This window comes from Crocodylus siamensis, chromosome 1 (genome assembly GCF_052110815.1).
Source record: "Crocodylus siamensis isolate JL-2025a chromosome 1, ASM5211081v1, whole genome shotgun sequence".
Classification (NCBI taxonomy): domain Eukaryota; kingdom Metazoa; phylum Chordata; order Crocodylia; family Crocodylidae; genus Crocodylus; species Crocodylus siamensis.
In genome coordinates, this window is record NC_143395.1 from 228,100,416 (window position 1) to 228,126,242 (window position 25,827).

General features: G+C 40.4%; 1 protein-coding gene across 1 annotated transcript in view; it reads right to left on the minus strand.

Moving 5' to 3' along the window:
* Positions 1-543: 543 nt before the first annotated feature.
* Positions 544-25,827, minus strand: part of ZPLD1 (zona pellucida like domain containing 1) — a 46,035-nt gene continuing 20,751 nt past the window's right edge. The window contains exons 4-11 of the mRNA XM_090058296.1: positions 24,247-24,428; positions 23,510-23,582; positions 17,013-17,110; positions 16,387-16,467; positions 12,216-12,387; positions 10,498-10,606; positions 5,342-5,371; positions 544-4,178 (exon numbers count right to left, since the gene is read on the minus strand). Coding sequence (XP_089914422.1) covers positions 4,003-4,178; positions 5,342-5,371; positions 10,498-10,606; positions 12,216-12,387; positions 16,387-16,467; positions 17,013-17,110; positions 23,510-23,582; positions 24,247-24,428 — 921 coding nt within the window. The 3' untranslated portion in view covers positions 544-4,002. The remainder of the gene's footprint in view (positions 4,179-5,341; positions 5,372-10,497; positions 10,607-12,215; positions 12,388-16,386; positions 16,468-17,012; positions 17,111-23,509; positions 23,583-24,246; positions 24,429-25,827) is intronic.

Here is a 25,827-nt window from a genome sequence, read left to right on the forward strand (position 1 = left end):
TTGCTTCCCCATCATGTAATGAATCCCATCTAAAGTAGAGTTTAAGGACACCAGAATAAAAGAAAGAGGTGGATGCCAGAAGACAAGGGCAATTATCATAGCTCAGTATGGTCCTCAAATGGCCCTAGTAGATCTCCAGAAATTAACCATCCAGCCTATTCTGAGATCTGGGAAATCGCCATCCTTGAAGATGCTATCATTTAAGATTTTTGGAATGACAACAACCTGCATAGAAATTCACTTTAGATTCTTATTATATATGTATTGGTTTGCATTATTGTATGTTGTGCTGTGCATATCAGATGCACTTCATAGTTTCATAGCTTGTAGGGTCGGAAGGGACCCGAGCAGATCATCAAGTCCAACCCCCTGCCATGGGCAGTAAAGAGTACTGGGGTCAAACGACCCCAGCAAGGTGATTGTGTAGCCTTGTCTTAAAGACCCCCAAGGTAGGAGCTAGCATCACTTCACTTGGAAGTTGGGTCCAGATCCTAGCTGCCCTGACAGTGACGTAGCGCCTCCTGATGTCTAATCTGAATTTACCCTCTGCCAGCTTGTGACCGGTATTTCTAGTCATTCCTGGTAGCGCTCGGGGGAACAGGGACTCCCCAATGCCTGCTGGTCCCCTCTGACTAGTTTGTAACTTCCTCAAAGGTTTGTTACTCTCACAGTACTCCAGTAATCAAGCACATATTTTAAAGGCACTGTTTACATATGTTGCCTGTAGCTTTGGTTTGGGAAGATATGAACAACAAAACCTGGATTCATCAGACTTACCCTGTGAAAAGGGATGGTCTTCAGTAGAAAAAAAATCCCAAGGAAAGGGGTTATTATTGTATAGCACATAAGAGAATTATAGACATCCAATGGATGATCAATACATGACAGTCAGATTTTACATGGTTATAACTCACTTTTCATCATGGATTCCCAAAGTGCTTACCTGTGTGGCACAATAAATATTACCACATGTTATGGATGAAGAAAGTAAAGCATGTGGAGATCTCTTCCCTGTAACTGGAGTGGCAGTCTGAGTAAGAAGACTTAAATGTGACTGCCAGTTTAGCATCCCATGCGTTTCTCCCACTGACTTGACTGGTGTGTGTTCTGTCTATACAGCAGGATATACTCATTCACCTAAATAAGGGAATCATAAAAGTTTGCAGAGTCTAAGCAATTTTAAAAAATCCTTACAGAAAATATTAAAGACCCTATGTAAAAGAGTGTTTGCATGCAATTTATTTGTACTACAGTAGCACAATAACCAGGCTGCCAGGAGACATGTGGTTAGTTTCTCGCTAAGTACTTTGGGTACAGAGAAAAGTCACAATTTTTGCCCAATCTGGCCACAGAAAGCGGTTTATGGCTGTGACCAAATACAAGTGCACAAATGCAGGCTTAAAAAATGGCCGATCTGGTGAAAATCTGACCCCTCATTACATAAGGTATCAGATAAATATGTTTCAAAATGGTAGTGTCTTCTGTAACTTGTGTCTGCAGAGCTCCCAGCCTGTCACTGTTTTCAGAATGGAGGGGTGGGGGAAGGAAGCAGAGGGAATTTAGTCTGGGTTGTTTCAGCCCTGCCTGTGCAGGGTGGTACAGGTGTATTGGAGCCCCCTGAGGTGCAGGCTCCAATTCATGCACCCCACACTTCAGCACCAGATGGGAAGCCTCAAGAATGAGCTCCCTTCGCTGGCCTTCCCCACCTCCCATTCTGAAAACAGGGAGCACTGGCAGAGAGCTGTGGCTGTTGCTGCAGGCTCCCAGCCCACAGCCAGATTCCCCTCCCCCTGGAACCAACAGTGAACTTCTGTCTGGTCTGGGGTAATGCTGTAAGTCAGAACGCTTTGCAGAAATAGTTCTGAGTTGCAGCTGGGAGCTGCACTTCTGTCTGCACCCATAGTTTATTGGTATTTACAGCACTTCCTTTAGGCTACCCAAGACTATCCCCAGGTGCATTCACAGCAGGATAGTAAAACTAGAAAATGTAACTAAAAGTGAAAAACTCAGATCTCAATTAACTTAGTTTACCAAAGGGAAGCTTAAAATGCAACTTTGCTGCAGCCTAAAAGTTCCCAGACAGGGAACATACATTTGCTAAAAGAACATTCTTCAGTCAATCAGGCAATGGTTTTATCAGCTTTGAATGGATGGAAGCTGAAGCTAGAAAATTCAAATAAAAAATAAGGCAGACATGTTGAGTTATGAAAAAAACCCATCACTGGAACAAATTAGGAAGGCTCAGACAAATGTTTCCTCTGATATTTTTTCAAATTATTTTATTAAACAATCAGGTTTTACATGTCATCAGAACTAACCCCTGAAGTGCAAAAATGTTTCTGAGGTATTAAGACTGGAGGAAAACATGCACAGAATCATTGTTAAAGATCCCACACTATCGCAGGTTGGAAAGTTTGCGAACAACAGGCCTTTACACAGCATTTTCTGGATGAGATAAAAGTGATATCATATGCTTGTATTTGCATTTAGTCTTGATATTCACAGGGCCCTGATCATGAACCATTTGTGTCGTATCACAGAAAGCACAGACAAGATTAATACAGGAAAGTGATAAATAACAATGAGGTGTTTCTGGATCTGGACCAATATATACAGAATGCAGTAAGTGAAATTAAGAGGTTAACTGCTGGGCCTGTAACCAAAATCCCAACTGCCTAGCAATCAAGTTTAATACACACTATATCTACCCTTGCCTCTCGTTTTCAGTACCACCAAGTTCTCTCAAGTCTAAGAGGCGGCATTGAGGTACTTACATTCCTATCTGTAGACACTTGTTTAATTCACTTAATTCAACTGATCTGAGGTCTAGCAGATTAGCTGGAGCCAATTTGGGTTACATACTTTGTCTGTTGGTTTTTAAAAGTTTGTCTTTAAAGCAGAGAGGAAATCTATTGCATGGGGGAAACCAGCAAGTATAATTCTGTGGAGAGTGGTTAGTGAAAAGACAACCTTGTTTTTGACCTATACAGCATTGTGGCTGTGGCTGAATTGGTTCTATCACAGGATGACGGAAGTGGAAGTATCACTCATTAACTGCAGAATTTGGCCCTAAAGATATTTTGGCATAAAAAAATTATTACTTTTGTTTGCTTGATTAATTCTTTAATTTTCTTTTTCTTTCATAAAAAGAATACATTCTTTCTACTTTTACATGACCTTGAGAGAGGAATTTAAACCCAGGCTATATGAGTGTTGGCTAAACCTCACTAAGCCTGAGTGGAAAGTAAAGAACCAATTATACACGCACAGCTCTCGTGGAAGCTATTATTCAAGGGGAGAGGCTTTTGTTAAAGTAAACCCTACAGAATTGTGCCCTAGGACTGATCTGAATATGCAGCAATAAACAACTGAACACACACAAAAAAATATCAGGCCAAATTCTGCTCTGACTTGCACTGTACAACCTCAATGGCTTCAAGGGACTTATAAGGGAGTGTGGTGTTCTGCCCATTGTGTCTTATGACCCCACTTCAAAATAAATGCGCTTAAAAACCACTTATTATTTAGAGTCTCTCCACAGTTCTTTTTAGTCCAGACAGAAAATTCTGAGCTACTATAAGTTGTTCAACAGGCCCACAGAATAAAATTGTGGCAAAATAAAGGAGTAGAAGTGTCCCTCAACAGAGAAGGTACCTAAACATCAGTACTTCAGATTTGACACGTTTGGTGTGTTTACAGAAGATTTCATCTTCAAGAATGCTTAGCTTTAAAAGCCCATGTGGAAGCTGGACCCCTTAGTATACCCATGAACAAAGTGTTACAGCACTCAATCATAAACACAATTGAGAATAAGCAGCTAGGATTTAAACCATCATCATTGCTTCTTGTGTCTATACTATAAAGTCTATAATGCTACACATAAGAATAGCTAATGCTCAGTATAGGCAGAATGTTGCCGTGGTAAATTTTTAATGGGAGCAGCCTTCATGGACAACAGAGGCAACCCCAAAAGAAAATAAAAGTGCAAATTCATTGTTGTTTTCAGTTGAAAACTGGGTTCCGTATCCCATCCAAAACTGAGTTGTTGGGCCACTTCCTGTGGAGAAGGGTGAGGGAGCATACAAAAAGGAAAATGCTCATGACTCCTAGGATGACTATCCCTGAAATCAGTGCACTGGTGACCGAGTTCAGGTGGAAAGGCGGCCCATTTGGATGAACTGCAAGGGAATAAAAGTACACCGAAAAGTGATGTTAGAATCTCTGCAGGGCGCAATGTCCTCTGCCTTCCTACTTCCTAGCTATAGAAAAAAATACAGTTTGGGGGCTATTGTGAAATGCCCAGTAAGTCTATTTAATATAGATAGGGTGGGTAGATGGTGCTTAGCCCCCTTCAGTCTCCATTTTGGCTAGTGTAAGAAGCTAGAACAAGAAGCATCCACAGGCAAGGCATACACACCATCATACTAATCAGAACTCAGTTCTCAGTTACGCAGGATGTCACCTGATAGGAATCTTGATGGATGCTACTTAACGTAACCTTGGCATTACATCCGAGCTGACAGTGGAGGAGACCCCCAATGTGCTAATGGGACTTCTCTGTATCCTGATGTGAAGTGGTGGAAGAAGGTTCAAGGGTTCCTTCTCAACAACTTTTGACATCAGAAGGGACCAGAGTGTGATTTTGCTGTAAATTGGTCTCTAACTAATATTTACTGAGATCAGGAAAAGGACGGTACCAAAACGACCATAAGTGGAGCAAAGGTGCATCCTGTTATCCAAGAGGATATATGATTGGGGGACCATTTCCACCAGTATCCCATATTTGCAAGCCACTTGTTTCCCTGCCTGTTTTCCCAGGAGAAGCACTGAGCTCTGTCGGTGCCCAGCCAGACTGTTCATGTGGTTCACTGGTTAAATCCAGGACAAAATACTAGGGAAGACAGAACCTGAAGGAAGGTTGCTTTAACTTTTTGAGCTGCAAAACTAAACTAGGCTGTACCATAATTTCCATTTTGTTGTTCACCTCATCTTTTGCATGACGAGGTCTTACTGCTTAAGCCTCCAATATTGCTTCTGGCAATTGTACTGTTTTCTCAGCCTCACATGCCATAGCAGCATAAAATAGGGTTGCAGCTGATTTTTATTTCAATTCCATAGCAGAGATTAGAATTTGCTAAGCTACTGGGGCTGGATACATGAACCACACAGAACATTCCAGATTTACCAATTGCTTTCTATATAACACATCAAGATTTTCTCATTTTGAATATGAAAAGCCGCATAACACATGCAGCTGAATCCAGATGGCTCATCTACTTGGTGCCGAAGCATACCTCTAATAAACTTTCCTTTTGTATTTCTTGGACTCTGATTAACTTACCAAGCTGTGAATTGTTGGTTGGTGTTTCATCTGTATAAAATATGAAAATATAAGCATTATATTTTACAGCACCTGCATCTGTATCTTCTCCTTCCCTACCCAAAAGCCAGGCCAGTGTACTTCTTGCTTATTTTTAAAACCTGCCCACTATGTTTGCAATGTCGGCTTGTCATTTTTAGTAAGCATTTTTAGTAGAATTGGAATAGAAATATTACTCATAAAAAGCCTTTTCATTTTTTAATGAAAGTGTACCGATATCACGTTACTGGTTATTCTGCTGCAAAAAAAAAGACTCTTAATTTAGGATCCACCGGTCTGAAAAATATTGCTAACTCTTTTTCTGACCTCTTTGACAAAAATACGATTCAAAACATCAAGCTGCAAGTAAGAGCCCTTATCAGCAGGTATTGCACCTCTGTGATGGTGAAGGAATTTTAATCTTTGTTTTAATAAAGAAATGTACATCAGGGACAGCAAAGGCAGATAAAACTTCCTCCTCCTCCACATATGCTTTTCTCTTGACAGTTGCATACTGGCATCATAAATAAGGATGAGCTGGGGTTTTTTTCCCCTGATTTTTACTCACTCACCATTGTCATTCTTGAAACTAAATTTCTTGGCAGTGTTTGTTTTTGCTCTTCTTTGTGTAAGCTCCTATCACCACTCAATAGGTACATCTTTCCAAGGACTTGAATGTTTGTTAAGTAGGCCATGCATTAAATTCTATAGAAATTGCACCTTTCACAGGAAAGTAACCATCTTGTTCCCATACAGAGAAAAATGTCTATTTTCTCTAAAATGACTTATTTCAGATTAACAACAAACACAATGCCTCTGAAAGCACAGTATTAGAAAAACTAGCTTAAAATACACAGCGGTAAGCTAGTCGCTAGCAACCGCAATCCTGTGTCTGACTAAATAATGGTATGCCCTCTCATGACTGTAATATCTGACAGCCCCTCACCCATTAATTAATTTTATTTTTACAACCTCACAAACTAAACCCAGAGCTCTTGAGTCCCAATTCAGGTCTTGGTCTACTAGACCTTATCTCTTGGACCTTAAAGCAAGGTTAAATGAAAAGCAGTTTTCTGTATGTACATTACATCAACCTTTCAAGCCTCATTTCTCAAATGGTAAACAATAAAAAAAATGACCTTTTCCCTTTTATACTCCTTCAGAATTAAGTTAGAATTCAGTGATGAGTTTCCAACAATTAATGTATTGACGAATTCAGTTGCTTCTTTGGCCATGTCACATCATGACTAGCTGTTCAACTTATACAATATCCAAAGGCAAACGATAAATACCTTCTCCAGTACCCCCTGCTCTACACCCCCAGCACACACTCCCTCTCAAAAGTGTTGCATATAATTGTTCAAATAAAAAAAACCAAACATGGTCTTGGTTTTTTACCATGACCTGATGAGCACTTCTGCTATAATTATGAGCTAAGGTAAATATCAAATTTTGTTTCTATAAGTTTTCCACAAATATTTTTCTGATGAATTGAATTGTCAAAGAAAAGACACGCAAAGGGGCTATGAATCTAACTGATGCAACTGTCTTCACATAAAACTTGTATTTGCTGATTTTTTCCAACATTCTCCCAGTTATATCAAAAAAGCACAAGCACACAAACAATAATAATGATGCTCCCTAATTCTCCAGGGCTAGCTTATCTGGCATATATATATACATGTGCATGTGGCATACACACAGGTGTGTGTGTGTGTGTCTCTGTGTCTCCATTATCCAAAGGAGATACTTCAATGCTAAATGCTGGAGAAATCTTTTACCATACAAGAGTAAATTCTGCTCTCAGTTTACTTTGTGTAATTCCAAATAAATGTTACTGATAGTAGCATAACTTAGCACCACAGTGAGAGGAGGGATTTGGCCAGCAGGCCCAGGCACTGCCTTTGTAAGAAGGTACAAAAAATCCCTCTACCACAGGAACAGTTGATCACACCACCGGAATCAGCATGGCAGCAGCCAGCACTGCCCTCTTGTGCATCATGACTGCCCTGGACACAGAACTGCCTCATGTATGCCCCTGGCTACTCAAGTTAAATGTTTTAATGTTTTTGGCTGATCCAGTGGTGTGATCTACATTAAAATGAGTTCCTTGAAAAGAACAATAAATAAGGTAACCAATTACCAGAGAAGATCAGAACGAGGTGAACAGAACCAAAGTCCACATATGGATGTTCCCAGGATGCAGTCTACAGTCATGCAGCTTGCTTTAAGTGGTGTGACTATAGATAGCATGCCAGCTATACAGAAGTTCAGTGGTGTCAGGAGCCTGATCTAGGTAAGTCAGAGTGGGGGGAGGGTTAGTGGGTCAACGAGGGAGGGGAGGTCGGTGGCATTCAGTGAGATTGGAGAGGCTGGGGAGGGTCTGGGGGGTCAGGGGAGGGAGGTGCAACAGGCTGCAGGTTTGCAGCCTGGATCAATTAGGCAGCTGGTAACAAGCCCTTTGCCTAAGGGGCCTCAGCTATCTTAAGAAATCAGCCAATAATGAGGGGAAGTTGACTGGATAATTGGGAATAACAGGGCAGGAAGAGGAAATGAGAGGAAGATGACCCTGGAGGGGGAAATGGTTACATGGAGAGAGAGGACTCCTCCAAAGAAGAAGAAAGGTTACCGGGTGAGAACTAACCCATGCTTTTTGGAGGAGGGGGGCATCATTTGAGATTGTTCTATATTTTCTGCTGAGCTCTGTTGTACAGATTAACCCAGGGCTTTAAAACCCTGTGTCGTGGGGCACAGAAAAAGACTGTGTTGCTGGGTACAGGCCAAAGACACTTATTTTGGGTTGCTTATACCTTTGGCTGATCCTTGTGGAACAAAATAACTCAGGACATTGAAAACCTGTGTTGTGCTGCCCAGAAAAAGACTGTGTTGCTGGGACCAGATTTTAGGAGAGGGGAAAAGGGTTTGGAGACTGATTTGAGCCTGGACTGAGCTACAGGGGGGGTGGCAGGATTCTTTTTTTGGGGGCGGGGGGAAGGGAGGTTGGTGGCACCCAGGGGAAAGCTTGGCAGGATCGGAGGGGTTGGTCTGTCTGAAGGGGGAACTGTCAATTCAGGGGTGAAGGGATTGGTGGGATAAAGACAGTCTTTTCAGGGTGTGGGGAGAAGGGAAGAAAAAAGTGCAGCTCCAGGGCTGGGATAACAGCTGGGCTTTCCCAGCCCTGGGGCTGTGTTGCAAATGTGTACACTCATTCCCAGCACCTGATCTACACTCGGGCAGCTCACTTTAAGCCACATGACTGTAAATCAAATCCTGCATGTATAAACATTTGCCAATGCTAGGAGTTGGGCCAGGAAACCTATCTAAGTAGGCTGGGGTGAGTGCAGGAAGTGGGGAGTTAGTAGATCAGGGACGGGGATGGTGAGATCCTGGGGGCAAAGGGCTAGTAGGTTTGTGCTGTACACATTCAGGTTAGATTGGCACAGGTTAAAATTATCCACTTAGTTCACCTCCTAAGCGAACTGAAGTCAGATTTAGAACTAAATGGGGTGACCATTTTTTGCCCAGTCAGTTCTTCCTAAAACGTTTGTATTGCTTGGCACTTAGATCAACCCAACCCCATGTTAGGTCAATCTCAGTGCAAGAGCCGCATGTTAGTCAACCCAGATAGACTGGGCAGCCATTTTTTTGCCCAATCTAACCTCCCAAATTTGTGTATAGTTTGGCACTTAGATCAATATAAACCTAGTTTAGTGTAATGTCTGCATAGACCCAAAGTCTCTATACTTGGTAGAAAACAAAATCATATTTGGAATTCAGGTACATTCATAAGCCATATTGATTAGTTAATCACAATGATCATCTATGTTTAGCTTTATATGATTGGATCATGTTATGCATGATAGGAAAGAAAGTAAAATGTGTAAAATAACTCATTTGCGTAAAAAACTTTGAAAGTAATGTATTCCTCCATTAATCCTCACTGACAGAAGTCTGACAGTGATTAAAGGCTCTTCCAGTGACAAACTCATGCTTTGTGTTTTCAAATTTAAGGACAACAGGTTGTGCTGACTACAACAAATGCCAGTCTTTTATGTTCTCTGGAAGGTGGAGTTTTCCCCAAAATATTTTATCTTTATTATGCTACCATCACTAGTCACAAAGTCAGTGCTTTTCAGAGATTGCAGGACATATACAATACTTTCAAATTCTTGGAATGAGAATCAATAGGAGTGGGATTTCATGCTGGATTTACCCCTATGTGCACAAAAGCAGAGCTTGGCCCACCAACACTAAACTGAAAATGCCTATTTAGAGACAAAGACAGAGAAAATGTATATTACTAGGTTATGCACAGTAAATAACATTAAAATGGAGGTAAAAGATGAAAGAAAGAAAATTTGGTGAATTTTAGCTTCTAAACAATATTTTCCATGTTTGTGCCTTTTTCCATCTTGATGTCTGCTTCTAAGGAAACAGAAAAGCATGAATTCTACTTGGTTACACGAACACAACTTCCATGATCTCCCATGAAGGCTGCATCCCTGTAACAGAGAATTCAGCTCAACTGAGTTTAAATTTTTATATGGGCCTCAAACACAAGCACATAACCTACTCTCATTAAACTACAAATCATTTTACCATCATTTTTAAATTTGTGCACTATGTAGTAGTGCAACACATCATGGGCCACTGCCAGTACTCTGATTCCACCAGACGAGCCATCGCCGGATCGGACCCGGAGGGGGACCACCTGAACCGCCCCCCTTCCCCTCCGCCTCTCCCCCCCCACACCAGACAGACCTTCACTTCACTCCATTCCATGAGGATTTTTCGACCATGGACGAAGAGGACCCCCCACAATGAGACTATATGGACTGAGGCACTTCCTTCAAACCACTTCCTTCACCATTGTAGACCATTGTAACGGGTTTGTGTGCATCTATCTCCTTTCTCTCAGCATCACGAACCCCCTCTCTCCCCTTCCCCCCATCCCCCACCCCCGGGCTTAGTTGGCTAACATTATATCTCCTGTTACCTAGTTGCATTCCCCTCCTTACCCCCATCTCTCTATTGTTAGTCCCTTGCTTGGGCGATCTGTATTTCCCTATCAGCTTTGTCATCTTTTTTCTGGATTCCCAATCCTAAACATTTACTAATAAAGGTCTAATCATTCCTACCACTCCTTGTGATGATGGGGCCAGCAGAGATTACAGCATTTCCAGAGGTGCTCAGGATGCTCCAGGTTGTTCTCCTCATAGCATCTCTTCTTTCTCTGTTGCTGCAAATCTGAGTGGTTAATCAAAACAATCAGTTTTAGAGTGGTGTAGAATTATTGCTCTTTTGTGCTTCCACTCCTAATGTAAGCTCTGTTATAAGCAAGACTACAACTTCAGTTCTACTTCTTGTCTGTATTATATTACTTTGCAATAAAAAGCTACAATATTCCCTGTAAATGCCTAGCTTACAGATGTATTTTGCCTCATTTCATTTAGAGAACCGCAATACTCTCATGTAAGATCTGTATTATGGTATATTAAACTTTTCAGCAGTTCATTTACCAAAGCTTTGTTCACAGCCAGCTCCCCTACCCAATGTTTTTGTACTAGACTAGGGATGTACAAGATGCAACAGTCCAGATTTTAGCAAACCTCTGACGTTAAGGAAAAGCTGTATTTGATCATGTATCTTCAAGTGACTTCATGATGATATGATGATGACCTCAATTTTTAAGAAATTCATGCTTTAGGCCCTGATTCAGCAAAGCATTCAGGCACATTATTTTAAATTCTTTGCTGAAATGTTTGTATAAGAGTTGTTTTGGGGGTGGGTTTCAAACAATTTTTATGATCAGGAAAACAAGTAGGTAAAGATGAGTGGGCAACAGAATTGCATTTTATAGGAAGTTGTATGGTTTTGAATTTTTTTCCCCATTCAAAACAAAAACCAAAGACTTTTCAAATTTCCCATAAAAATGGGGGGTTTAAATCTGTTTAATAGATTTGTGTCATTCAGTTGTAACTTCTTTACAACATAGAATTTAAAGTTCTAAATGAAAAGCAATTATGAAAAACCAAATTACTCTGTCCTCCAGATGTCAAAACAAAATGTTCAGAGCCTTGTTCTTATCAGGAAAAAAACTTGTCAAAATTCAACATATCACTGTAAAAAGATTCAGTTTTGACAAACTCAGCATTTTCCAACAGATATGTAGTCAGAATATTTTCAAATGGCTCTACTGCTAGCCTGGAGATATTAAAAAAAAAAAATCACACTCTACCATGGAAGGGTTAGTTGATTATGCAAGTTCCATCAACACCCTTGCACCTAATGTTCTTCAAATTTGATTTGCCAAGATAATGCCTAGAAATGAGTTGGTAGGTCAATCCAATGCTCAAACTTATTCCAATCTTAAGGTTTCTATTGCTGTTATTCCAAGATATTAAATTTGTCGTGGTGGTTCTTGTGACAGTTCATTTTTCTAAGAGCTAAAATAAGACTATTAACTCACTTTTTATAAAGTATTTGAATAGCTTTTGAAAAATGATTACTTTTGGTCAGTGTCAACAAAGTTAAATTTGAACAAATGTCTTAACAGGGGAAGGCCTCTTCCTTAAAGCGAGTTCCTTAAACTTCAGAGTTTCCAGTACTATTTCACGTGGGTCTGTTGGCTTTCAAATACACCCTCACCATCAACTATGTGCACACTTTCCAGACAGAAGACAACCTATTTGATTCAAAATCAATTGGTTGAGTTCACCTGTACTATCCAGACACTCTCTACCTTCCTTTAACTCAGTGTAAATTATAAATATAGAAAATGACCCTACAATTCTGCCTCTCTCAGAGTTCAGGCTGGTAAGAGAAGAACCCCAGTGCCAACCTCTCCAAAACTTACAGGCACAAGAAAGGGACAGTCGTCTGATCTGCACAGCTTTGTCACACAATGAAGGAAGACCGTAGACATCTTCTGGTTCTTGTGCTTCACAAAGCGGAACACTTCAAAGGAAAACCGGCCCATCTGACTCTTGCCATTTTCAATGATAGTTGTCTGTGGGTCCTTATCACAGCTAATTTGTAGAGAAGATTAAAACTAGGATGACCACATGTATTTCTGGGTTTTAGCTCCCATCTGAGAATATGGGAACTTCAGTGGCAAAATAAAGGCATTAACTGGGTGCATCTACACATGCAATTAATGCAAAGCAATAAACTCTGGGGCAGTTTAAGCTAGAGTAATCTGCTCCTATGCACAGCATCCATATGTGCACCTGAGACAGAAGCAATTTGAACCAGGGTAGAGCAGGCTCCCACCTAGCTGGGCTGACCGGGCACAATTTACACCCCCAGCCAGTGTCTACACATGCATTTCAGTGCAGTAAAGTACTCCGCCAGAAGATAGTACTGTCCCAACAGTACTAACTTACAGCAGAGTTAATTAGTATGCTGGGTTCTAATACATGTAGACAGCAATGCTTTACTGTAGAGCTAACTAGTCTATGCAGTAAAGTGCACATGTAGATGTACCCACTGTGAACAAAGTAAAACAACACCCCAATAACCAACTGTGAGCTTCTTCTTCCTGCTATACAAAGTCAAGAGCCTAGATGATAACAAGCTATAAGCAGAAAACCAGTCAGACAGTGAATCACCAGGGATATAGCTCTCAAAGTCATAATTACCATTACAAACACTCAGAAAGACCAATACTCATCTTTCTTAAATATTCAAAGTGTCATATTTCTAATACTTTCTTTAGGCAATGCACTCATCTATAACTGACTGGGATGCAGTGTTTTGAGGTAGCTAGGCCTGACCTTAAGGTCTTTGTTCACAATGATGCCACTGGGTTTTGCTTTACTGCCCGTATTTTTAGCTAATACAAATAGATAGATGTTCAGCAATACTGAACACTGGAAATCATGCCTCCTTAATATTATATGGCTAAGATTTTTGCAGGGTGACTTGATTTTTTTGGAGGACATGAGGCCACAGCACAGAACAGATAAGATGTCTTGCTACGGTACTAAAGGGGTGTGTTCTAGTTCTGCATTGGCTGTAAATGAGTACCTGGTCATTCAGGCTGGGAAGCCAATGGTGGCTGGACTTGAAACTCACTACATTACTCTCTTGTATGCCACTGAGTAAAGAAAAAAGTAGCAATTAACCTGTTAGTCTGAAGTCAGGTAGTCTGAAGTCAGGTCAAAGGCAAGGTAGAGATGCACCTTATAGACTAACTAAATCAGAGATACATACGCTTTTTTAAGCCTTAGCTATAAGGTACATTAAGTAAGAAACATATGCATCTTAACCACTCTAGTCTAATGGGCCATTTGGGTTAACCAGACCAGTGGTTCCTAACTTTTTTTTTTTTTTTTTTTTTTTACTGTGGCCCAGCGGGAACAGGACAGGGCACACAGAACCAGCTGCCTGCCTCCTGGGGCTCCTCCACCACCCAGCTTTAACCCCAGAAGCTCAGCCATGACCCCAGAAGCCACTCACCTGGGCGGACAGAGGGGGCTCTGAGCAGGGAGCTCGTGCCACAACCCTGCAGCCAACCCACCGCACCCAGTACCTCTGAACTAGACTTTCTTTCAACAGGGTTCAGCTGTACCTGTGTCAGATTTGGCCTAGCTCCCCAAGGGGAGACAATAAGTGAAAGGCACCCAAAAAGGAATCAGGAAATGAGACGTGTGGACACGTGACTTTAAATGCAATTTAAACCTGAAACAGACAGGCATACAAACCTATTAAACCACTCTAAAGAAGCTGCCTGAAACTGTTCAAAAGTGTACCTGGAAAATACAGTACTCTTCTAAACTGGTTCACAGTGCGCCAGTGTTACATGTGGACACAAAAAATTGCATGACATGGGTCTGGTCAGTCCTCCAGGCATCCCTAACTTTATTGCTTCACACCACATTTCCCCCTGCTGCAACTGGCCACTCTGGTACTTGGCCAAAATTTTACTGCTCCCTTTTTTTAAAAACCTTTGTTGGCACTTTTTAAAAAATCAGCAAGCTCTCTCAAACTGTTTGTTTAATAAAAGCTATCTTTTTACCAGCCAGCAATGTCCTTACTTCCTTTTTGACTGAAACCCCTCATCATGCCCCAACCCAGACCCTCAGGACCCAAAAGCATGGGTCTAAGCACTCCTGCCCACCCTGGGCACCCCCAAGTCAGGCAAGCATACTGCAAACAAACTTTGGTCAACTGCAGGCTAGTGCAGGTTACTGAATTCATGTTTAGGAGAGAGGGGAAAGCAGAAAAATGAAAATGCTCCAGCCATAGGCCATCCACCCTCTGGGACCTGTAAAATATGTGTACAAGAACTCTCCACAACCCACCCACTGTAAAGCATGCTGGGCTGGGCATTCCCTCACACATCTTGGTGTCAGAGCCACAGCACCTCAGTCCCTAAAGGTGACTGTTTTGCCTTGAACACTAAGACAGCATATGTCTGTACACCTCTAACCCACAACTCTGAACCAATTCCCAATCAGTGACCTTTGGGATTATTTCAATTGTTATGTGTATCCACCCCCTAGGAGTCAGGCCTGGTGAGGATAAAAGATAAACATAACATATGAGTATGTGCCTTGATGCTGAAAGGAGGGCTACAAAAGGGATGCTCTCTTCTGCAGAAACAATAGAAAGGTATGTGAGAGCTGAAGAAGAATAGGGTACATGAGAACTGAAGAAATCCACTAAAAGGGGTTGACTTTGGGCAAAGGGCAACCTGACTATGCAAAGGAGTTTGGACAGTTGCCTGCTATACTCTCTGGCCTTGCAAAAGCCCAGGAGCTTACATGGGGTAAGGCAATGAAAACATAACAAGTAACTGTATTTCATCTTCAATTTAAAATCCATATCTTGATATTAAGTTCTTCACCATTCTAAGTAGGAAACAGCCTCTAATTACCAAGTTTGATTCAACACTGAATTTCCCTAAAGTTCATGGGATCTTGGTTTCCAATTTGGCTTATATTTAACTCTGAAATTCATGAATATATAGGCACACACATTTCTTTGAAGAAGTACTTTTAGAAAAGAGACAGCTTTAAAATGTAGGTTTTCTTGTCTTCAAACAACTTCTCAAATGCTACAAATTCCCACCAAAAACAGGTTACCCTTAGTAACTGTAAGGGTTACTAAAACTTTGTAATTACAGCGCATCAGAGCAGACTCTGTTAATTAATCCAGTATGCTGCAGCATGCTAATTAGCATGCTTCAGCTGGGCTCTGTGTCTTGTGCATCAGTATCCCCACATTTCAAAATGGTGGTGGGAGTGTTTTAACTAAAGTTAGTTCAATGAGCTTTAGAAAGCACCTCCGCCACCATAAGTGTAGGGATGCTGATACATGAGATGCTGCAGGCACTTTAAAATGGAGCACATGTAAAATGCCCGGAATGTCTCCATGCTGGTTCCATTTAATTCAAATTTACCAAGCAATTTTGGGTTCCAAAGAAAAAAATTGTCAGGTAAGGTAATAAATGCATACAGGCACCTCCAACTGAATGTAGCAGCTCAGCCAACAGTCATTCATAAGATTTTATCTATTGTACTGCTAGGTGCCAAGTAGATCTATAGAATATGTTTTGAGTTCCCAATTCAAGAAACTATTCCTATGAATCAAAGAACTTGAGCATATATTTAATTTCAAGCACGTGCTTAAGTGTTTTTTCTGAACTGGAACATAACATGTTTAGTATGGTTATCATTTACCCAGAAGGCATTCTCCTACATACTCACATTAAAACAAACAATATATATCCATTAAAATCTTAGGAGTAGAGGACCTCCTAGTATAAGTATTCAGCATGCCCTTTTTTCTGTCTTCATATCCATTTCTACACCTCCACAGTTTTCACTTGTGTATACCTGTGTGACATTTATGTTCACAAATGCTAGATAAGTGGCTAACAAGGTATTTGTCAGATTGACCTTTAGCACTCTCTTAAGACCTCTCCTGTCTGTCAAGCAGTCAAGCCAAACAGTATTAGAGATATTTATAACAGCGGTCATAAACAGAGGTCATACAAAAAGGTGGGTTTGCAAAGTACCTACCTAAAGAAGAGATCATAACGAAGAAAGTCATTAGGATTACCAGATGGAGTGGTATAACAATAGTCCATCAACACATTCCATCTGCATGGGGAGGAATTTAATCAATTATCAGAAAAAAAGATTAAAAAGAGGAACATGATACATGCAGGTGTACAGACTGATAACACTGGCTTGGGAATTGAACCTATGTTGTTACATACAATTATGGGTTGTGCACAGAATTCTTGCACTCTCATTGAGACCATTTTATCTCAGTATAATTGCTTTTTATTTTTCTCCATCGCTTAAACTGCTCAGAAGTGTATATCATGATATATAAATGGTACAATACAGATTAGATGGTTTTACAACCCCTGTCTGTGCCGCAATGAAGGAGCTATAATAAATCAAAGGCCACATCACAATTCATGGTTATCACTTTGTTGCACATGATTTCCTCTCAGAATTTCATGGCAGCATTGGGATAGAACTCAGACTCTCCAGCAGATGTTAATGAAGCTCACACACTAGCTACTTCATTATTTTACATAAAAGACTGGGAAAAGCCACTCTTTATTCAGATTATATTTATGATGCCAAAGAGGTGAGACATTGGAAAGACAAGAAACAACATCCTTTTACAGTACCTGCCATCAAGGTTGGTTGCTCTCACAGCTGCATATATTTTTGTTTTCAAAGGTAAACCTGTACTAGGGATAATCAGCTGTTGGCTGTAGGTTGAGTCCTGGAAAAACAAACATTTGCTGTCACATACAAGAAATTTCAACACTGACAAGCTACAACTTAAAAGCTCCTGCTTAGTTTTCTGAATGACCTGTATCCTCATGCTTTTGGATGTTGTTTACTGCATTTATACCTCTCACTTCTTGTGAAAAGACCTAGCAGGATGGTATCTGCTGATGAATAGAGTGGAGCATTTCTGTAGCCATGATGGTCCAGAAAATATGCAAGAAATAACGTTTTTGGGTGATATCCCAACTGTATAATTGGAAGAGATGTTAGGCAAGTTTCTGAGTATCAAGCGTGCTTCTTTACATGAAGAAGATGAGTTGAAGAAGGGCTGAATGGTATATGATGCCCAAAAGCTTGTTTATATCCTTCTCAGCAAACCAATTGGTTCAATAAAAAAAAAAAATCACCAAAAAAATCTTGCTTCTATGAACAGGTTGGCTCTTGGTACCCAAATAGATTGGATCAGGTGAAATTAGTAGGGTATCTGTCTTTGTGTAGATGTGATTTTTGTTTAAATATTACAAAATTGTTCTATCAGCTTGTGCTCAATGTGTAACAAGTGTGTCATTGACCAGGCACGTCTCTACTAGGGACCTCACCCACCCTGTCTCATAGAAGCTACAGCACAAACAAAAAGGAATTAACCTCCCTGGACTGCTCAGATGGGACAATGAAGAGCCTCTGAGCTGAATGAAAATCAGGTCAAGCAAGGTTACATACAGGAAAAAAGGAGTAAAGTGTGGAACAACACCAATTTGGAGAATAAAGGGATAAGGGTGTCAGGACTGGAGTTCAAAAAAGACAAATGCTTTTAGAGGAAAAGAGTTGTTTTTATTTTAAAGCTGAGGGACCAGTTAAGGTCAAAGGGACATAAACAATCGGTGGACTCCATGTTGAAAGGGAAAGGACTGGTGGGTGTCCAGAAGGAGGAGTTTGACCAAAAATGGGACAATGAGCCCCTTGCTGCCCATGGTTTTACTGTCAGCTGAGTTAATGCAGGTGGCAGAATATCAAGGTTTACACACCACAAGATATGTGAGGATCTGAACAGATATTCTGAACCCTGCTACAGACAGTCATATGATAATAGAATAATAAAGCTGTACGGGGCCACATAGGGTCATGTAGTCCAACACCCTGCTCAAGGTATACTAAGGGTGTGCAAAGTGGGCCATATTCAATTCAGATTCAGCCCAGTTTTGGGGACAGTGATTCAATTGGTTGATTCAGATCACTGCCCCAATTCAATTCGGTCAAATCCAAATCTGAAGATGCGATGCTGATTCGGAGAATCAGTGATTCAGCCAGACACAGCTCTAAATGTTTTTTCCTACATACGTCGAGGTACTAGACGCATGGGGCAGATGAAGCATCCCACAGGAGCACAGGGGGGCCCCTTGTGTGCTCAGTGGCACAACACCCCTGCACTCGCCTGGCTCAGTGATTGGCCGCGGGGGAACCCCGGGTGCCCCTCAGACCAAGGAGGCACCAGTTGCCAAGCCAGGGAGCGGAGGGAGGGTCCCCTGCATGGTCTTCGGCGGACCCAGAAGCGGAACAGAAGTGCTTCTGGTCCACTCCTAGGTCCACCGCCAAGAGCACTGGAGACCCCCCCTGTGCTCCCATGGGACACTCCATCCACCCCATCATCTCAGCATTCATGAGTCACGTGGTGTCCGAATCATGAAATCTCTCCAAACTGATTTGGAGGGATCTTATTTGATTCAGAGAAATTAAAGGATCTCCTGATTCAGTTCGGATTCAGAGATTCAGCTGCCAAATCAGGCCAACTCTCCGCCAATCGAATCAGCGACCAAAGCTTTGCACAGCCCTAATAATCACCCCTGTCTAAACCATTTCCTCCAAGTGTTTATCTAACCTGCTTTTAAAGACTTTCAATAAAAAAGATTTTGCAACTTTAGATCATCTGTTTCAGTGCTTAACTATTCTTCTAGTTAGAAAGTTTTTCCTGATATCCGACCTACATTTCCCATATGACTTAAGATTATTACTTAATTGTCCTTTCCCTTGGGACCACGAGGAAGAATCCATCACCATCCTCTTTATAACCACCGTTTTTCTATTTGAGGATTATTATTAAATCTTTTCTCAATTTTGTCTTCTCAAATTTTTTCAACCTTTTCTTCCAAGTCATGTGTACATCTTTGCTGAAATGTGGTGCCCAAAGCCGGACACAGTATTCTGAGTGAGACCTCACCAGTGCTGAGCAGAGTGGAAGAATCACTTCCCTTGATTTGCAGATGACATTTCTGTTAATAGCTTTAATGGAAGCTAGTTTGCTGAAAGTTTTAGATAAATATTTAATAATATATATATAGCTAAAAATACCCACTTTCAAAGGCTTCATTTCAATCATAGTGTAAGATATTTTAAATCTGCTATATTATATCACTGAATTGTAGATTCTGGTTCAGAGGCTGAATCATGCATGCCACTTTAGCACTAATGTACAGTACCAGAAAATAAATATGGAGTGACAGATATAATTTATCGTGTCAAAATATACTTATGGGTAACATCATTTAATAATGCTGCCACTGAGCATCAGGAGGGGAGCTCAAGATATCATAAAAAAGGCCTCTGGAGGAGATTATAAACACCCAAGACATAGAAAAAACTGCAAGGCAGGATTTTGAAAATGGAAACTGTCCCAATAAAACCAACCTGGTATGGCAGGAAACACCAAAAATATGGTAAGGATTAAATTAATTATATGAGGCCATGTGGCTTTCTAATGGAACATAAACAAAAAAATCACGTATCTCAACCTATACTGTCAAATCCTTTAAAATGGAAGAGGGAATTAGATAAATTTGCTTTGGGATTTTAAACTGAGCTTCAAAATTTCATAGCAGGAATAAATATACTTTTCAATATCTTTTTAAATGGGTTAAAAAATCATTTATTCTTATTACTTGAATACCTGAGGTCTGATTCTGCTCCCGTTGACTTTAATTGGGCAGGAGCAAGCTCTTTAAGCACTTAATAAATGGGCACATCCAGGGAAAGGATTAATTTATTTTACTATTGTCTTACTGAGCTTTTTTGTATATATTCCTTTTGAACATACTCGTACTAGCACATGAAAACATTAAAATATTAATTAAAATGTAACCAGTAACAATGAAACATCAATCTAGGACTTAATGTTTGCCAAAGTTGAGATAATGAAATGAACAAAACATAAGTTTAGCATTTTTTCAAGATTGCACACATTTCTGTATCTAAAGTAATTCAGAATAAAGATTCTGTCACCCACACAAAACTCTAGCCCCAAATGCAATGCAGTTTGAACAGAATACGTTACATTTCAAATTTACAGCTATGAAGGTAGCTGACATGCATATTAAATTACATGCCCTTGTTAAGCTGTAATTCAGGAAGACATCGCTGTCCAGAATTGCACTTATATCCCACTGACTTCTGCAAATCCTGAAGCACATGCTTAAAATTATGCATGAAATTAAGTACTATCCTAAACCTAAAACTAAAGGCAGCCTCTTTACTTAGGAGTGTCCTTTGTAAGCAAGCAGTCCCCTGGAAATCAAAGGAAAATGTGTATTCATCAGTATGAAGACACTGGGAGACCTGCATGGCTAAAGGGGTGCTGGTCTATCCAGAATCAAAGTGCACCAGTCTTAGGCTCCTACATGTTAACCATAGCATAAAATGGCAAGGGTGCTATACGCACACCCAATTTAAAGCACCATAAAATGGCAAGCAAACCATAAAAATGTTCCACACACAAAGCAGAACATTTTTAGGGATGGCTTATATAGGACCTTAAAATTGAACAGGTTCTGGGACTGGGGCCAGCAATCAGCTGATTGCTGACTTTGGCCTTAGGACCCCATCCAGGCTGGTTTGAGACCTTGATATGGTTCTGGGCCTGACAATCAGCTACAGCCACATGGTCTCATTCCAAGCTTTTCCAGCACTGGCAAGTAGAAAGTATGTAATTGGGATCTGATCCCCAAGTCCAAAAACTGTACCTTTAAACGAACATGTGTCAAGGGCCTTAGTGGCAACAACCATGTTAAAAAGTGACTTAGATATGCAAGTAATTTCACTGGAATCAGAGGGAATAATATTCATTCTAATGCTATACTTTTTGAGGCAAGGACTGTCACTTTATTCTATGTCTGGAGACCCATAGTTGGGACTCTTAGACACTTTCACAAAAAAGTCTTAGGGTTGCAGGGTGGGCCACTAGCCATCAGTGCATCACCAGCATTCCCAACATTCAGTTCCTGTGCTTCTGAGAAACTTACCGCCCTCCTTTCGATTGCAAGCTTATTTAAAAATGCAAGAAATATTATCTTCCTTCTAACATATTTTAATTTGTTTTTCAGGACTCTGACCTGTCAAACAAACTTACAAACAATTTTAAAAAAAAAAGAATGCCTTTGGAAAATGTCCTGTTACAATATTTATAGCTCATTATATTCAAAGTATAAAGCATTGACTTTTAAATTAGTCGCATGAATTATAACTCATCGTCATCATGACATGAATAATAATGCAAAAATCGGATTCATAATTTATAAAAATGTTGCTTGATAGATTGAAAAATTGATATTTAAATCAGGTATTTAAAATGTATGAATAAAAATTTTAATCAACACAAAAATATCATTTCAGGGATTAATGTTGCTATTAAGTAGAAGTCTGTACTTTTTCATGTGTTACTGTCACTGTCCATATTTACATAATAAAAGTTTATACAATATTGTGTATTCAAGCCATATTATCTCAAAGGTATGAAAGAGGCATTAGCAATCAAAAGCTGCTATTAAAAATATTAACTCTTGCAATATTCAAAGTGCATGCAAATGAAGCAATATTTATAAAAACCTGTTTGAAGGGCAGGGGGCAAGGTGGAAACTTCATAACCTTCGATCCTATTTTATATGGTCAGTTTGACAAGGGTTGACCATATTCATGCTTGCAAGACATTTGGGCCAGTTACAGACTTAACAGTTTTATTGATGAAAGTGCTTGGAAACCAGTCAAAACTCATAACAGTGCAAAAGTTTGGTGCACAGACTAGTTTTAAAATGGCAGAACCCAGTCTAAGATAGGCCTGGATCAATGTGCATTCAAACTTAAACAATTTAGGTTAGACCAGAGGGATGAACTTAATAGATTTAGGTTAGACCCAGGAATTGGGGCTAGTGGTACTGTATCTTCCTGTGAGTGTGGGCTGGTGGGCGGCCGTAAAGGAACTTGGGATGCCAGCTGACAGTGACCTAACAGATCGCTTATCAATTCATATTAGATCACTTCCTGCCAGCATCCCAGGTGACTTGGTGGTCCCTCTCAGGGAGGTGCACTACCACTCGCCCTGCACTTCACTGTTCCAGTTGAGTGCCCAGCTACTCCCACCCCAGGGCGCTCACAGAGTCAAGTCAGCACAGCCACTGATGATGATGAGGGAAGAGGGGGAAGGGGTTCTCAGCAGTGTCCTGCAGCCCAGTAGGGCTCCCTGGGGCTGTGCCCACCCAAGAACCACCATGCTTCCTGTAAGTGGATTCAGCACCAGGGAGCATGAAGGGCAAATATGGGTGCCTCCACTGCCTGACCGCAGCTGACATGCCTGCAACTGATGATGGTGATGATGGGGGAGAGGGGAGCATAAAGCATGCTTCCCTGTGTTCAGCAGCCAGTCAGGTGTGGCCCAGCTGCTTGGCTGCACTCGGCAGTCTCCAACAACCTGGGGAGCCTGATGTGAGATGGACAGAAGCACCACCAACCTGCTGACCTCAGCCAGTGCAGGTAGCCTGCACACTCCTCCTCCCCACAATCACCAAGGGGTGAATGTGTGTTCTGTTCATTCCCAGGCTAACCTACTCTGCTTACAGAAACCTGCACAAGTTAGATCGATTCTGCCTCAGGCTTTTTGAAGGTCTGTATTTAGCCTAATATATCATCATCGTTAATAGTAGTACCATTTGATCAAATTTAGAATACATTTTCCAAATGTAACAGAAATATTGTATAGGAACTAGGGATACCACGTAGATAAAAGTTCTAGGGTATCACTGCTATTATTAGTTGTATTGTAATGGAACAGAGCAATCTCAAACATAATTCAAGACCCCATTGTGTTAGGAGATGTACAAATACAGATCAAAAAGACAATCTCTTTCCTGAAGGACAAGAGGCAATGGCTATGAGTGGGAAGTGGGGGGAAAAAAGGCCAGGTAAAAAGGAAATAAATGACACCTGTATGTAAGCCTCGTTTCCCTCATAAGGGAGAACAGGACATGATGAAAACATAAAGATCTTACTTGTGGTCTTGTTAATTGGAGTTATACCCATGAAAGTCAAAGAAAGATTTACTCCAGATAGCCTTACTGGTTTTTATACTTACATTGTAAAGCAGCAAATTCAAAGTGCTGATAAATGTACCATTGTTCTCTCTTACAGAAATAGCAGCTGATGACCTGAAACAGATTTAGAAACTACTGAAGAAGATGAAGGAATTCTTTTCTACTCTTGTGTTTTTACATTTCAGGGTTTCTTAACTGCTAAATCAGACCTTGCAACAAGGAGAAGTGTTTAGGATTGGGTTGTAAACCTCAGAAAATAAGGATTTATAGCGAAGACAACAGCAGAACCTTAGCTACACTGGAAGTAATAGATGCTATTAAGAACATGAATCAGGAAAATAATTAACAGAGGCAAAATGACTAAAAGAAGACTTTTTTCCATGATGTACAATTGCTACTCAGGAAAAGTATTCTGTTGCATACCCATTCATATAGTAGCCTTCCTAAAAAAATGTATTTCATAGGAATTAAAATGTGTATGCGGACACTTTTCTGTCATAGAAAAGAAGTATTTTGGAAGAAAATGTTTAATTAAATTAGGTGACAAAATATAGTAGCTTCAGTAAACTATTTTTAATAACAATTCTACAAAGTGTTCCTTTCACCTTTCTCCCTGTCACTGTCACATCTTTTACAATCTTGAGTGTTACTTATTTCACCAGGAGTAGACATCCACCATTTCATATAGACAAATCTCAATATTATATTCATGCTGATATGTGTGCATATTGTGTTTATGTACATGGCTGGGTGGTATGGCAAACTAACGCATACTTACGAAGCAAGCTGGGTATTGTTGACCAAGTACTCCAAAGGATAGCTACAACTAAATTTGTACAGAAGTCCAGGTAAATAGCTGATGATTGTTGGTGGATCTGGTGTATCTATATATCCTGAAACATTACCTATCTGTACCATTGATGCATTCCCATATGCATTAACTCCTGGAACTGTGGATACCTGTTGAGAGAGATATAAAGACAGGTGTTATGGAAAGATGTGATACATATCAAAAGGGAAGTCTAAAATAAAAGGGAGAACAAGGATTTTTTGGACCAGAGTCCCCCCAGTAGAATTCTTTGAATATTCCAAGGATACTTTTGACTTACTATGGGTATGGGCAAATGAACACATTATAGTGAATTAAAAAGAGCAGCAACATATATATCTGTCAGCTCTTCCTAAGTACTTGTCTTCATGCCTGCTTTTACTCAGCAGTAAATGAAAGCTAAACCACAGTCTTTTACCCCTTACTGAAACAGGGTAAATCTACCATGGATTTAGTTTTCACTTACTGCCAGGTGAGTATGGACACACAGGTTGCATCCATTCCACATACATTAGCTGTCCCCAGTCCCTTTCAACTCACTATGTTTGTTATATATCATCTTGTATATGAAATTCTATTTTCTCCTTTACCCAGATAACCTTACTGAAATCAATTTGAATTACAGGAAATTAACACCATGAAAAATACAGATTTGCTGCAACTCAAATGCAGAGATCTGGGCTACATGAAAAGTCATGAGGGTCCCGGGAATAATATGTCTCACAAGCAGTTTCTCTGAACTTTCCTGATGAATTCCCATGGATCACTGGGAAAAGCTGGAGAAACAAGTCCACTGGATTCCCAAGGTAATTTAGTATTTTTGGCTATTATTCTGAATTTTAAGGTTCAGAGTTGAAGCTACTGTGCAAAGAATCCCATTCGTTGAAATAATTCTTGACTACCAGTGGCATATTTGTTTTGACCCCTTTCAAAATCATTTAACAAATGACTGAAATAGGCAAGTTAAATAACTTTTAAACAACATTTTAAATGTGATTTTAAAACAAATTCAAACCCAGCAACTGAATTTCTGGTCATGCCTGCAGCTGTCTGTGTGAAGAAGGGTGTCTATATAAGATATATCACAAAACAATGCCTCAGCTAGATGGTAAAAGTTGCAAAGCCAGGCATTCTACAGCCAGGTACTCCATCTACGAAGTGAGGGAAATGATATCTATCTCTTGCTCAGTAATGAAGCTGAGATATTCAAAGAATTATCATCTCTAGTAAATGGAAGTTCTGAAATAAAACCATCATGGTCTTCTCTTCACTCAGGGCCAATGCACAGCTACAGCCAAGGTTGATGATGGTTGGAGATTTGTTTTTGGATTTGGCAGCTGATAGTTTGCCTCTATGCCCTCTGCAGCTGCAATGGGAACTTGGTAGAGACAGAAAACTCTGGGCAAATGTTCAGAGATTTTATCAGGAAGCTTTGAATAGGCTCCTCTGAACATGTGGAAATGGCAAGTTTCACACATTCATAATATGGCCCAATCTGAGTGTTTTTTGTTGGGTGGGGAATGACAACAA